Below are 15,435 nucleotides of genomic sequence, written 5' to 3'. Positions count from 1 at the left end.
CAGCTACTCCAGGAGCTCAAGCCAAAAATGGCCAGGGAGGCTCTAAGGGAGCTGCAGATTCCCATCAGCGCAGTGCAAGACCTTCGGGTTTTGCATAAAGAAAGCAAAGAAAAAAACCCCAGAGGGAGAAGAGGCAAAGGGATCAAGCTGTGGAGCTGGACTATGCAAGGAGGGGAGCTATGCAGGAGACAAAGGCATCCTCAAGTTTTATATTTCAAAAAAAGATTTTGATCTTCTCTTCTAGAAGAGGTGCCTCATGGAAAATCGATGACGAGAAAGCAAAGTAACAGCGAATCTTGCAGTGAACTTGGGGTCAGTGCTACTTCTCTATTCTTAAGAGGCAAAACTCTACCGGAGGAAGAGGCTTGCTTTTAATTTCTTTTACTTTTTTCTTCTATTTTTCTAGTTAGCGTCAGCTAGGCAGGTGTTTATGCTGGTGTGTGAAAGCGAAAGAGAGTGGTAGGGGCTCGTTCGGGATGATAAATATTGGTATTGTTTTCTTAAAGGGGTGCAATAGACATACAGGGCAAAATAGGGTGCAGGAGAGGGATCCTCTTGCGAAAAAGGGGGGCAAGAGAGGGAGAAAGACAGAGGTGGGAGCACAGGGATTTTGGGGAGGAACGTGCCGAGTGCCATGGCCACTGTGGTGGCTGAGGGGAGCGGCACGACGGCCATTTCACTGCCCCTGTGGAGAGGTGTGAGGTGCCCCACGCTTCCCATTGGCTGCCCGTGGCCCTTCACCCACCCTCTGGGGGAGAACAGCCAATCGCAAGAGGCTGCTCTCCCCTGACCGGCTGAGACTGACAGGGAGGGGTGCTCCTCACGACACCTCCCGCCATTTTGTCTGGCGTCAAGAGGGCTGCAGGGCCCCCCCTCACAGCCCCATTCCCTCTCTCCTTGCCCCCCCAAAGGGCTGCAGGGTCCCCCACAGCACAGAACCCTCTCCCCTCAAGGGCTGTGCCCCCCCAGCAGGTCTCCTCGCCCCTCAGCAAGTTTGAAGACCCCCCAGGCTCATGAAGGAAAGGAGGCCCCAGGCACTGCCCAGGGGTGAGGTACTCGCCTCCGGCATGCCTGCCACGGAGGGGACCTCAGCGTGACCCATCTTCATTCAGGGACCTTGGAGTGGGTGGCAGTCCTGTCACCGGTGGCCATGGCTGCTCAGGTAAGCCTCTGCAGATGCAGCTGCAAGGTGTGGCAAGGCCGACAGGCATTTTGTCACCAAATAAACATTGAAGGGGCCGAACATAAAAATCCCGGTAAAAAATGCATCACCAGGGTCACATCTACAGTAGTGAGGTCCCAGGAGAGCGGAGGCTCCATGCAAAGGCTGCTGGGGACCACTCAGGAGGATCAGAGCTTGCATGGTGTAAAGGGTTTGCAATGAGTTCTGTCCCGCTTCTGCCACCAAGATGCTCTCATGGGGCCTAAGGTCTTACCACCCTGTCCTTTAACTTTCCTTCCTGCCCTTTTGTCTGTTAAATTGTATTTGGGTCAGGAAATGTCTTTCATTATAACATTTATATTCTGCCTAACCTACCCTGCAGGAGGATATCTCTAAAGTCTCGTAAGAAAACTAAAGAAAAACAAAACACATGAATTGAGAAACACATGAGTCCATTCACAAACCAAAACTGGTTTAACAGGAGAGTTACAAGACATTCTATGAACAGTAAATAATTTCCTCAGATGTTTATAAACAACGGGGAGTGGAAACTCCAATGTTTTGTAAATGATCGTGTCTTCACAAACAAAAACAAAACCCACACTTTTTCTAACTTCACAATAAACACTATTCAAAATAAATAGTCTGATAGTTACACGTCCTCAAATCAAGACAGTTCAGCAAAAGTGAAAGATTCTTGTTCCCTTTAAGCAGAATTTATCATTCCTGGGACATACATGAACATTCACCTAACGTTCCTTTTCCAAGAACAATATAAAATCTAACAATTATGGCAATTCCTTTTCTCCTATCCCCTCATTTTATCTCTGTAACTAAAGTTTTTGTTGTGACAATGATTTTATCAATAATTTATGATTATTTATTTTAATATACTAATCACATTCATCATTAATATTAGACCAGGGTGAAACACATTCTATTTCAAAGGTGTTTTTTATGGTAGAGAGTGATTTAGCAAAGCTGAAATGTTTTTCCCAAAACCGTTTATAGCGGTTTTGCTGATTTTCAGCAGAATTTGCCAAAGTGCTTTTAGTGAAAATGAAACAGCCCGTCTTCACTGAAATGGGTCTTTCTGACTTCTCTGAATGAAACCTGTTTGAGATGATCGCTTCAGTTTTCCTTGGAGTAAACGTTACAGAAATTTCTTTTCATGCTAAAATTCTAAATTTGCCCTTCTTGTCGATTCTAAATGAAAATAAATTTGAACAGGTAGGAGTTTCCTATAGAATTAGTATTTTAATTTCAGCAGTATGGTACTATTATGACTAATGCTAATTAAATTCAACTGCTCCTTAGAGTTCCAGCCATGCACAAGTACCTATTGTATTAGATGTTGCTTAAAGATATCACAGCCACAGAGGGGTTCTTATCCAAAAAACTCCCCAGCACTACACCAGATGAAAAAATCAGATAAACACCTCTCTGTGGTAGTTCTCTGTTTCACCCTTTCTTTCTTGAGGGGGAAATTTATGAGGCTATTTTCATTCAATTTCTTGGACCGATCTGTGAGATATGTTTGCACCAGCTAAAGCAAGTCCCTGCTTTGGGAACAGAAAGTGGGAAGGTGTGTTGAAGTCCTTAATGCCTGTGAGATTTTGCACCTCGATCACAGATGGGTCTTCAAGCTTTCTCCCTCCCAAACACACAGATTTGACAGTTGTGGTGGCTGATTTCACTGGGCTACTCAGGCAGAGTCATCGCCCCAGGCTTTGGCTGGTCTTCTTGACCATGGGCCCAGGCTACAAAATGCCTTCAAATTTTGGACCAAGACTGTGAGAGGAGCAGGGGGGAAAAAAGTTGTTGTCAGGATTTTCCCATAGCATGTGGAAACGATGATGGCCTGTTAAAAATCACCACATTTTCCTCCTAGGAAAGAGAAACTGAAGCACAGAAGTGTGTGTGTGGTTACATGTCAAGCACTGGAACTCCTTTTGACTTCACATACTTTCCCCTGATTTCTAATTAACATGTTGAGGAATTTTAAAATGCAATAAACATTATTTCTAAACAACCAGAAAGTAAAGCTTGCTTATTTCTGGTTTGATGTAAACATTTATAGCACAGCTCCATCCTTAAACAGTTAATCTTATAGTGACCTATTAAAATAAAATGAATTGTGTTATAATTCATCCTAAAGCAACCTCAGGGTTAGTGTATCAGGTAACTCCTGCTTTTGCAGTCCTCATGACGTTTTTAATCAAATTCAGCTGTAATTGCTGGAGCATACACATGCCTCTTTTAATACTCTGCCTACATTTGGGACTCATATGAGTCTGTTTTCTCTTAACGTATCTAATAAATAGAAAACATGAAAAGAGCACATTTTGCAGGACTCCGAGCTTTTCCACCGTTTCATTTGTTCTAGCAATTGTCCGACAGGCTTATGAGAATCAAGTACTTGTCAGGTCCCCCCCCCCACCTTGGATAAAATTCTTTGTGGGTTTTAAGTCACTGTTTGTGTTGCTAGCACCCTGTTAAAGGGGGCATAGGCACAGGCAAGAGCAGCTGCCACAAGAGCCAACTGGAAGCGCCTATGTGCAAGAGGGAGAGATTTCAGAGGCATCTTTTAAAAATCACTGCCGGTGATGAATGTTGAAATGTTGCTTACATACAAGTCACCTAGGGTTTGTTGATGAAAACTTGAAATGTCATGTCTGCGTTGGAGCTATTTGTGTAAACAAAACTTCTGTAACTTTCTCTGCTCAGGAGTGGGGGGGTGATTTTTTTTTTTTTTTTTTGTCTCCAATGCTACAGCTGTTTCCAATTTGCCAGCAATTTTCTTTTGGGCTAGTAAAGCTCCCAAGATGACTGCAACTAGCCACATGGGTTTCTCGACTCGACTGGGGGGTTTGATTACAAGGGGTAGCAAACCCAGCTCAGGATTTAGGGCAAGCATTTCCCCTGAACTTGTAAGTGCTTTACATCCTAAGTTTTTGTTAACGCCAACCTTTAAAGTTTATTTCATTGCAGCTTATTAGGTGCGTGTGCTCTGTGGTCCCTGTCAGAGTAAGGCTGAGATTTTGGGCACGTTTGCTTAAAAATCAAGGAATCTCGCAGGGAAAACGTACAGGGGAGAGGTGCAAACGCCTGTTAGCTGTCCCTCAACAAAAATAAGAGGAAGAGGGTTTTGTTAACACAATAGTAAGCCCTCGGGGTTCCTCTTCAGCTACGTGTTTTGTGTAATTCACACGTGGAAACGTGAGAAAAGAATGAAAAATGACTTTGAAATGTGATCTGATTCGGTCACTAGCTAGCTCGGTTGTGAGTGTGCAGAAAGAGTTGTTCACATCCCCACAGAATAATGAGATTAAGGCTTGCAAAAGGCACTTTTAACCCCGATGCACGCGATTTTTTTTAAAGCCCTTTAAAAATGACAACGCTGGTTTGTTTGTTTGTTTTTAAATCCCCTTTCTCTCCTACACACCTCCAAGTCCCTCCTGTCGCTTTGATTTTTTTCCTTCCATCGGAAGTTATCTTCCCGACATCTTCCTCCTAAAATCCCTGTCTCTTTACCTTGCCTAGGAAACTGTCTCTCTTAACACAAACAACAACAACAATAATAATAACTAAGAATCCGAAGAATTTCTATATTAAAAAGTGGCTCTGGCGAGGTCCCTGCTCACTGGGTACAGGTCTGAGTCTGTTTTCCTTGGAAATTGGGAGGAATGCTAAACGCCTCGTCTACCAGAGAGTAAATTGTGTGCGGAGCTCTAGGCACGGCTCCCAAGTTGCCCTTTCACCCCTTCACTTTATATGTTCCTCTTATTAAGGAGAAAAATGTTTCAATATGTTGGAATTTGGGGCAAAGCCGGGAAGGAGAGAAAGAGAATAGAGAGTGGAAGGACATTTTCCAAATAGTTTTGGTAACCCTTCTGAGGGTTACATTGAAAATTGATGTCGTACTAAAATCCCTGGAAGTTTCTTCCCCAGGTTAGTGCAAAATATTATCTGCGAACCCTTCTGAGATGACAATACACGCCAGAAACGTGACCCCGTTGGGGAAAAAAAAATATCCCTGAATTGAAGATGTGTTTCCTTTCCCTCCCTAAACGCGTTACTATTTGATAAGGTATTATTAAACAGCTAAAAGGATGCGGAGGTTGCGGCTTGCAGAGAGAAAGGCTGAATTCTTGATCTGATAGAGAGAATAGTTCCGAGACGATTTCACCTCCCTTTTTCCAGCCGTGTGCATCTGCAGCGTCGTGTGTCATATTTTCAGTTCTGCTTCAGGGGGAAATGGGTTAACTATTTTCAAGGTAAGAGTCAGGAAAAAAAGCTCAAAGTAAGGAACGATGATTTAAAAACGGATATTTGAAACTTCCTTATTTAAAAAGGGGATTTAAAGTAGCACTTGAGCTCCACTCAGCGTCTCTTTTCGGCTTGACTCCTCAGCAATATTTTTTTAAGAAAGTTGTGAATTTTTTTCTTTTCTTTTTTTTTTTTTTTTTTTTTCTTTAAAGTTGCGAGCAGCGCCAGGCGGGCTCATTGGGCGAAGATGCCACATAGCCGTGATTAATCAGAGGGAGCAGCTGAAAAATTGATAAGGGGGAAAACGGAAATCAAATGAAAAGTAGAGGGCATAGAAGAGAGGGAAAGGAAAGCACGTCCCGGAGCTGCGAGCACTACAGAAGCCCCCTGAGGAAATGCCTGGTTGATGCAGCCTGTCTGGATGGGCTGGGAATTTTAACTTCAGCGCTGCTTTGGATCTAACAAGTTTAATCTCTCCTCTTTGCAAAACTGCAGCGGCAGGGTAGTAATCCAGAACTGGTGGGGAGCTTTATTTTTGGTCTCAACCTGGATCTTTACAAACTGGTCTGCCACTGGTTGAGGGGAAAGGGTATAAAAGGTGAGTCATTTAAATAATAGTAACAAGAATAAGCAAGAAGCGAATCTAAAAGTAGTTTAAGAGGCCCTTTTATATTGCGACTGATGCTGGCAGGGCAATGCGATTGATAAATAATCCACAGCAGATTTCTTAAGACTGGCTCCAAATATGCAGATGTATTTATTTATATGAACATGCGTAATTATAAGAGGGAGGTAATCGGGGGTAGGGGGGGAGCTCTAATCAGGGGTAAAGAGGGGAGCAGGCGAAAACGATATGTGAATCCTTGACCCTAGAAAATTTACTGGCTAAGCAAAATTACCTTGTCCCTCAACCCTGTCTACCCCCACCCCGTTGCAAGTTCAGAAGCAAAAGAAACTGGAATGTGTTAGGAGGGAGGACGACAGAAAAAAGAATTGTACTTATCAGAAACACATTGTCGATTTTATAATCGGTTGCCCTTCTGTGCCAGCTGGCCGCGTAATAAATGCTTTAAAAATCAATAAAAGGGGTGGGGGGGGTTACGTGCAGATAGCGAACTTTCTTTTCCAGAGTTGTTGGGCTGTGGGTTTTTTTTTTTCTTTCTTTCTCTATTTTTTTTTTTTTTTTAAATCAGCAGATGTTTCGAGGCAAGCCAGTGGCGCTGGTTTTGGGGGCACGGAGGTGTTCCCCCGGCGCTCTGCCATTGCTGGGGGCGAGGAAGGGCGCTGAGCGCGGGTGCGGACCCCATCACCGGGGCTTTCCCCGGCGGGGTGGCACCTTAGGGTGGCGGCTCAGGGAGCAGACAGCTCCAGCGCGGCGCGGGCTTCTTCATTAATCAAACGAAGGCTATTTCGTGATTAACCAGCGGCGTCTGGGTTGTATTAGATCTGGGCAAACTGAGCCAGCTGCAAAAGTTAGGACCCCACAGCTTTTCCTGAAGAGCTTGCAAAAAAAAAAAAAAAAAAAAAAAAAAAAACCAAAAAACACCATCCCAGGAGTCTCGTCCGCTTGTGCGCAACTCTTTATGCATATTCCTGATTCTGTAGTATAATTGTTTTGTAGTAAATTCTGGGTGAATTCCTGACTTCTCCCTTCCCACTCCGGGAAAACGGGACCGTCAGAATAGCAGGCACTTAGTAGCCGCATGCTAAGGGCGGGGCGGGGGGGCTCGTGCTTCTTAACGATGCACTAATTACAGTAAGCTAATCGTTTTCTGGCGCTTTCCAAGGGGACTAAAGATCCTGAGAAGAACGGGTAGAAAAAATAGTAAAAAAAAATAATAATTCTAGTGACTGTGGATTTATTTTCCCACACACAGTTACATTTTTCACGATCGTTGTTCATCTCTGTAATGATGACCTGGGGGGGAGGCAAAAAACCCTGTTCATCAGGAGATCGTCAGGTCTTAGAAGTACAGAAAAACAGATGCACTGCGTTGATGCAAACCTGAGATAAAGCACCGCTACCTTTGACTGAGCAACGGCGCTATCCGAAATAGAAGGGCTGAGATTGACAACCCTGGGGTGTTTTATTGCTGTTTGGAATGATGCTTCCGCTCGCTATTTTTTTATTTATTCATTATTTAATTATTATCGGTGAGAAAGGTTCTTTAAATCACTAGAGGCCGGCAGGCTAATAGCTCGGAATGGTTTCAATGAGTCACGAAAGGCAACTGCCCTTCATTTAGCCAAGTGAAACCCTTGGCTACAAGTCAATAGGGTTAACTAGTCTCGACATGAAAACATGAGTATTTCAGCTGGCTTTTAATTGTTGGCTAAGAAATTCAGTTAATCAAATGTCAAACATTTCCCTCTGCTCTGGTCAAAAATGAAGAAGGCTCTTTTGCAGGAGGGGGGAGAGTGGAATCCAAAAGCAAAACCAAACTGTTGTTAAAATACAGAAATAAAACCCTGCTTTATGAAGTCTTACCTATTACTTGACTTTTAGTTACAGTGGTGGACGCTTTTCTGTGTCCCTTCTTTAAAGGATATACTTAAATGATTGATCACTTCTCTTTTTAAAATTTTATTACTAATCTTACTTTTTAAACAATGCTTTGTTTCTTTACTCTTCTATATACATATATGTGATTTTTTTATTATTATTTCAGGTCAATTTTAGGACCTTTAAATATATCTATTAAACAAGCAAGGATGTTTCAGACTGTACCAGACACTTCGTCTTACGTCAAGGTAAGACATGACAGCATCTTTAAACAGGTAATGTCAAAAATTACAATCCTCAAAAATTCACAGTCATTTGTATTAGCTGAAAATCTCGTTCCCATTCTCACTAAATTTAGCAGGGGAAAAAAAAAATCCCTCTACCTTTGGTGGGAGAGGGGTTAGAATCTCAAGTATCACAGTTATCATTCTGGAAATACGCAGGGTTGAGTTGAAAGTTGTATCCTCAGGGGCCAACAATACGTTCAAGTGGTCTTGCCTTTTATAATGCATTGATGCTTGGTTTGGTGGGTTATACTATAACTAGTATTCTAGTGAGGGTGTCCTGAATTACATTGTAGTAGTGGTTTGTTGCTCTGAAACTAATATGATAGTGGTGGTGGGCTACCAGTGTTGTATCATAGTGGTTTCTTAAATTGGCTCCCAATTTTCTGATTTCCTAGATACCATTTAGTCTTGAACCAGAGCTAAATTTCATTTAATATCGCTCTACTTCTCTGCTGCGCCAACTACTGAATTCAATATGCAAGATGATATGTGAAGTTATGTTTTTTGAAAGGTACATTTCAAAATGGATTTAGAGGGGGGAAAATATTTAATGAGTTAAACCAAAACATCTCTTTCAGTTACTGAAGAAATGGATAGTCACACCGGGCAACGCTATATAATACTGGGATTTCTTTCACAGTGTTACTTATGATTTTCTTTGAGCAATGTTTCCATACAATTCAGTAGGCAAACTTACGTCAGTTGGTTTTATTGGTAATGGCTAATACCAGATCTTGCATTCTGAAGAGTTGTTTGTATATCTTCTTAAGTAAAAAAAAAAAAAAAAAAAAAAAAAAAAAAGGATCTTAAAATGTATTTTGATGGACCACTTCTGCCTCTTTCATAAGATTAAAACAAATACCAAAGAAGGGTTGGCACAGCCTTGTCCCTTTATAACTCAGTTGAGTACTATATTATATTTGACATCATATAGGTTTTTTTCCACAACAGTTCCCAAGAATGTAAATAAACCAAGCCTGGGACATCTGGGTTACACGTTTAAGGCAAACCCTGCATGCAACAGCACTTAGGGAAATCTAAAACACAAGCCTCATCTCTCCCAGGCTGAAGAAACACAGAAGGGTGTTAACTAGAGCTGGGTGGATAATTTGTAATGAATAATTTATCACAGGAATTTCATCCCTTTTTTTTTTCCCCTCAGCCAATGATCCATGTGCCAATTGTGATTTTCATGTACATACCCATTATTGGAAATGATTCACTGAATGATTTCTGTATATAATCCCTAGGCTACAGCTCATTTTGTGGGCAGTTTGTTAGGACTATTAGTATTTGAAATGCAAGCTTGGTGGGATGACTCCCAGGTCACGTGGCATTACTTGTATTCCCTGATTGGGTGAACCTGTGCAGCTCTCTGGACCGGGTTTCTAGGGCAAATCTGACTGGGAATGGTCAAGATTCCACATTCAGTTGATATACCCCAAAATCACACTCGTAGCTCAACATTTCAGGGAATGTCAGTGATTTAATTTTGCATACTAAATTCATATAGCTTTGGGCCAGATTCTGGAAGAATAGAAACTCTGTGGAACAAATGAAATTCAAGTCTTATGAAAGCAAATTCACTCAAAGTTCAAGTAAAGAAACATGTTACACAGTCTGTGCCCTGCTTTAGCATTCATTTCTCTTTGGAGTTTCTGTATGTGAGAAATGATCTGAGATGTGTTCTGTTTACAATGAAGAGATGAAGGTCCTTTGACATCCTATATTATGGTATCATTGCCTTTTGTTGTGAGGCTAGATCCAGCTGCCGCTCCAGTTAGTAGCAAAATTCCTTTTGAATTAAGTGGAACCAAGATCCAGGCCTAAATAATTTAACATTCCAGCAGGATTGAGTGAGTCTGTCCGTAACTGTGTCGGGATAGCTTTCTCATTAAGTACAATCCTGCGGGCAAAGTGCTTGGACAAAGTTCTGTTCACATAAGTATGTGTTTTATCCACTGGGAAGAACTCCTCAGGCTGGACTTACATCCAGTATTTCAGCAGTGGAGGGATAAGTGAGCTGTGTGATGCTGAACTCTCTGCCTTTTATTGCAACCCTTCATCATCAGCTGCCGTTATTTTGGGCAAGGACCTTGTCTTTGGTATTTTGTCTGTAAAGCTTCATTCACACCAATGTCATTGGGGAAATGGCTTGTTCCTGTGCTTAAAAAACTCACCAGGGTTTTGGCAGAAGTCTCTTAGGACTGATCCAAAGTCCTCTGAAGATAAAGGAAATATCTCCCATTGACTCTTAAGTTGGGCAGCTCAGTACCAGTGGTGCAAAAAAGTACTTGGGTAGCTCCTTCAGATCAGTGAGGCTGCTCTTAGAAGTAGGAACATGCTTAAATCCAGGAGAATCAGAGCCTTAAACACAGAGATTAGGTCAATCTCTGGCCCCTCTGAGTTTGGTGACAGTTTCTGCCGACTCGAATGCATCCAGGGCCAACACAGAGATTCTGAGAGTGACTGGTTTATTCGTAGAAGAGGTGGGATTGACTAATAATCTAGGCAGATAAGTTGGGAAACATGGGTACGAATCCAAGCCCTGCTGGGGTGGGCTTGGTGCTCCTGAGCAGGACACTTCAACTCTCTGTTCCTCCATTTCTCCATCTTTATAGTGCGGAGGAAAGTGCTGTGTAAGAACAAGGTGCTGTTCAGGTTTAGGCAGCACCTGCCTTCTCTTTCCTGCTTCCCCACACCAATCTTTGAGGAACTCCCAAGTTGTGGTGAGCAAGAAGTTTGAAAAGCAGGAGGCTGAGTTCTAATTCCTTTCTCTTTCAAGGTATTTTTTTTTTTCTTATTTTCTTTCATGTCATTCCTTCTCCAGAAGAACTTACTCGCTTGTCTTGTGGGAGGGAGAAGTATTTTACTTATTACTTTTGTGGGATCTCAGCTGATGATGTGTACGCTACCCCCATTACACAGCAGAAAAAGCAAGATTGGGATCAATGCCTTCTGTAAATCCTCTTCAACAAATGCATCATGTATATAAACTTTGTTTATTCTGTACCTTGTACAGAAAAATGCCTCATCTCTATACGTGGTAACTGAGAGGGGGTTGCTGGCAGGCTGTTCCGCAGGAGCTGCCAGGAGGAACAAATTCGCTGTCGTACCCCTGGGGTACAAAATAGCCTATGACCACCTTCCAGCCACACTGGTTTTCTTGCCATGGCTTTCAAAGTGCAAAAGGGAGGGGTGGGACTAGGTAGCTGGAGGAGGAAGAGGATGAGGATTTAATTTTTTTAAATGGTTTGTTTTAAGAAGGATGGTTTATGTTGAGTCATACTGGCAAAGTTCAGCTTCTCCCTCGTGTAACCTTGATTTACATCACAACCACATAGGATGTATGGATCTATAGCCAAAGCAGCGTTAAAAGATCCTATATAACCTCATGACAGGACTACCCATTCTTCTTTCTTGTACGGACTTTTCATTCAGGCCTTAACGTGATAGAGGGGTAGGAAATCATAAATATAAAAAATAATTTTGATCCTTACTGATTGATTCTACATAACTGATAAAGTATTTCTGTTCCTTATACTATTATGGGACTTACTGATCTGCAAGTACTTAATGATTTACAGTGTATCAGAGGGTGCTAATCTCATCTAAACATGAGTATTTGACTTTAGAGAATGAAACATGTAATATAATTGGGAAATTAAATTTTAAAAGACAGCACTGGAATCCTGACTGCAGGGGTATGGAAAGAATTAGGGCTATAAGCAAAGCAACATGACCTCTGAATACTGAATTTTTAATTATTACCATTGCCACAAGCTACTCCAGGCCACAGCAGCCTTCGCTCCCCTTCTGCACTGCCAGTTTGTGGTTTAATATGTCTGTAAAGGCGGTACAAGAATAATTTTGGGGGTGTGTTATTCACCCGCGCTTTTCTTATGCCCTTCGGCAACATCCAAATGTTTATCTCCTCTTGTATCGCTCCCCTCCTCACACAGAGAAAGTCATTGCTTCTGCTTTCGGTTCCCCAGCTTGTAAACACAGCTCCTGACCCTCCCGGGGCCGGGGTGACCCTCCCGGGGCCGGGGTGACCCTCCCTCCTCCTGGAGCCCCTCTTCCAGGTCCCAGCCCTGCCAGCTTGAGGCAAGACCCCCTGGGTAAAGTCCCTCGGCCTGTGCAGGAGAAGTCAAGGAGAGGGCGGCAATGCTCCCCATCACACAGGAGCCGGTGTCCCGGCGTCACCCCTGCTTTTCCCCTCCTCTCCTCTGCCGTGCCTGCGGATGATGTTTCAAATAGTCTCCCGAGGGGGGATCTTTCGGGCAGCTCCCCCGAAGCCGCTCAGGTAGCGCGCTGGGACGCCTTGGACCCGCGCAGAGCCGGAGCTCCTGGGGCAGGCAGCGTGCTCGCTCCCCGCTCCCACCCCCGCTCGGGGCAGTCTTGGGGAACAGCCGCAAAGCAACTGCCTGCTCCCCTTTGTGAGCTTGTGCGGAAAAGGGTCTCCAGCCCGGACCTTTGAACGGGCAGGAAGATGGACTTTCCTCCGGGGAGGAACCACCGTGCAAGCTTTAAAGCGACTTCTCCCTTTAAAAATGGATTTCATGCAGCCATAACGTTTGTGGTACCGTACAAAGAAGCATATTCATAGAGGCAAAATCGTCTGGGTGGCTGGAAACAATATTTGGTTTGTTCTTGCTTTCACTCTGCCTGGAAAGTTTACAGAAGCCCTAGAGAGAGAGGGTTTTTAATTTTTTTTAAAGGACAAAACAGTGAGATTTTCTTTGCAGAGGGCAATACGAAGGCTACTGACAAACCCTGACACGGACATGTTATCTACCCCGCTGAACAGTAGCAGCCAGAGGCTGCTCGGGGACAGGTTGCAAGGAAAGAAGATCCCGTTATTTCATTTTTTTTTTTTTACACCAGCAATCTCGCAGCGGAGATGGTGCCTGATGAATCACCCGAGGGAAGGCGCTGCAGAGGGACCTGGGCACGGGTCAGCCCGCAGGTGCTCGGGGACGGGCGAGTGCTGGGAATGCGGCTGTGGGGAGCAGCCAAACCCGCCCCACGCTCTTCGGAACAGCTAGAGAGCCTTAGCCTGGCAGAAAAGGGAAAAGCAAAGCCTTCATGGGCTGGTTTTTCCCCAGTTCAGGTAGTATTATTCCTACTGAGAGCATCCTCTAGCGCATTATCCTTTTCTGCCTTCTCTCTTTTTTTTTTTTTTTCTTTTTTTTTTTTTTTTTTTTTCCAATTCCTGGTGGCCCACAGAATTCAAGTTCCTCCCAGCCGGGCTCGGGAGGACGGGACCAGGCACCTCCAGAGAAGGTGGGAATTGCAGTAGCTTTGTCGGCAGAGGTAGAGTGGGCAGAAGCTGCCCTGAGCTCTTACGTCATTCTCACACTTCGTGATGATTGATCTACATATACACAGAACCGTTCTCCTTTTTTTGACGCTCATTTCTTGAGCCAGAAACGCTGCAAAGTTGTTAGACTTTAGCAAGTCGCTGATTAATGCCTTATGACAACTTGGTGCTTAAGGATTTAGTTCTTGTTTGCACCTACCTCTCTATTTTCAATAGAAAAATCCCCTTCCACTTCCCGGTGTCCAGCGGATCCCGCTGACTTTCTCCCGTGCTCAACCTCAGCACTGCGTGGGGAAGGGCTGACATTGTTTCTTCCCCCCCCCTTTACCTTCAAGACACGGTTTGAATTTAGGTGGAGAAGGTGGGAGAAACGTTCTCTCCTGGAAACATAGCATGGTGGAGCTTTCTAAAATAAACCAGGCGCTCGGGCACAAGGGACAAGCTTTTACAGTGACTCCCGCCTTCAGACAGCAACATTCAAGCAGCCACCCCCCCTCCCCAACTCTGCGACCTTCTAATGGCTCCATTCTTTCACCATTTACAGAAAAACTCCCCCCCTCAATACGCTGGATCCAGGGAATTTTGTATTCCAGCCTCTCCTATGCTCTCCCAGCCCTGTGTTTAGAAAGAGAGGAGGTGTGGAGTTGAAGGGGAGCAAAAAGGGAAGAAAAAGAAAGTGAATGCTAAGGGGGAAAAATGCTTTAAATCTTTCCTGCAAATCTCCAAATATATGAAGTCTGAGGGAACAAATTCAAAGCAGGCACGGACGCCTGAAGAGAAGTTAGAGAGAAATATTCTGTTCCATTCAAGCGCATCAAGGGTCTAGCTGAAGTCTTGTTTGGCTAAGGTCAGACGAGACTGGGTTCTCCAATAAAAATAAATCTCAAATTAATTATGGCCTCAAGCGAGGGGCCAGACGTTTGGAGCTAGTGCACTGCAGTCTGTTTTTTTGGCCTTCAGTATTTTTGTTTTTTTGTGCCTTAGCTTTTCAATAATTGCGGGATGGGGGAGGAAGGGAGGGCGGGGGCTGTTTTATTGGGACATGGAGCTCAAATAAAACTAGCCAGGACACTGCTTACCCCACTCTTCGCCTAATTGCGGTGCGGCTTCAAAGCTACTGCATCTTCTCCACACCACTTTTAAGACATTATGTTTTATTTAGTACCGATTAGCAGTGAATAACTTTCCGGCTTCAAGTTCCCAAATCCCATGGGCTGTTCCTGTAGACCAAGAGGTAGGAGGGTCCCGATCCTTCAGTTGTGGGGCTGGAAAACTCTACTGATTCCTTTTTATTGCTGTAGCTGAAAAGCAGAGGTTTGCCCAATTAGTTTAGTTTAGAACTGGGATTCGTTTCTGGAGATCAAATCCCAGGGCTGTAGTTTGGGCTTTTTGCTTGTAAGAATGTGGGTTTAGAAAATAAACAAAACACGTTGCGTTTTTCATTCTGCAACCGAGTCGGTGCCAGAGGAAACTCAGACCCGGAAATTTTAAACATTCACTGAAGTTGGTGGAGATTTTCCCTCTAGTAAAGACTGGAGCAGAATAGACCCCGGCCTTCTGCAAATACAGCTCCGGGCAAAGAATGATGGTAAATATTGTAAATACGTTTACAGGGGATAGTCTATATAGGAAGTTTTATGTATATATCATATATACACTGGGCAAGGTATGTAAATACATGTATAGAGAAAGCTAGTTAAAAAAAAGAGGACACTTTGTCACAGTTAGTGGGAAATGAGCTACTTTCTAGCGACAAAGTCAAGGCGTGGCCGTTGGTTTCTGGGGTCCCCTCCCCTATTTACCGTGCTAGTCGAAAGCGACAGTCCCAGGCTGGAGGTTGACGAGAGCTCAGCTGATGCTGTTCGGGCGAGAGAGGGTGAAATAAGCCAAA

At 43.8% G+C, this 15,435-nt stretch overlaps 1 protein-coding gene across 1 annotated transcript in view; it reads left to right on the top strand.

The window, feature by feature from the left end:
* The first annotated feature begins 6,007 nt into the window (after window positions 1–6,007).
* The window catches only part of FLI1 (Fli-1 proto-oncogene, ETS transcription factor), an 88,952-nt gene continuing 79,524 nt past the window's right edge, over window positions 6,008–15,435 (top strand). The window contains exons 1-2 of the mRNA XM_059829803.1: window positions 6,008–6,029; window positions 8,101–8,182. Of these exons, the coding sequence (XP_059685786.1) occupies window positions 8,144–8,182 (39 nt within the window). The 5' untranslated portion in view covers window positions 6,008–6,029; window positions 8,101–8,143. The remainder of the gene's footprint in view (window positions 6,030–8,100; window positions 8,183–15,435) is intronic.

This window comes from Gavia stellata, chromosome 26, assembly GCF_030936135.1.
Source record: "Gavia stellata isolate bGavSte3 chromosome 26, bGavSte3.hap2, whole genome shotgun sequence".
Lineage (NCBI taxonomy): Eukaryota > Metazoa > Chordata > Aves > Gaviiformes > Gaviidae > Gavia > Gavia stellata.
This window is presented reverse-complemented; position numbering and strand designations above follow the sequence as displayed.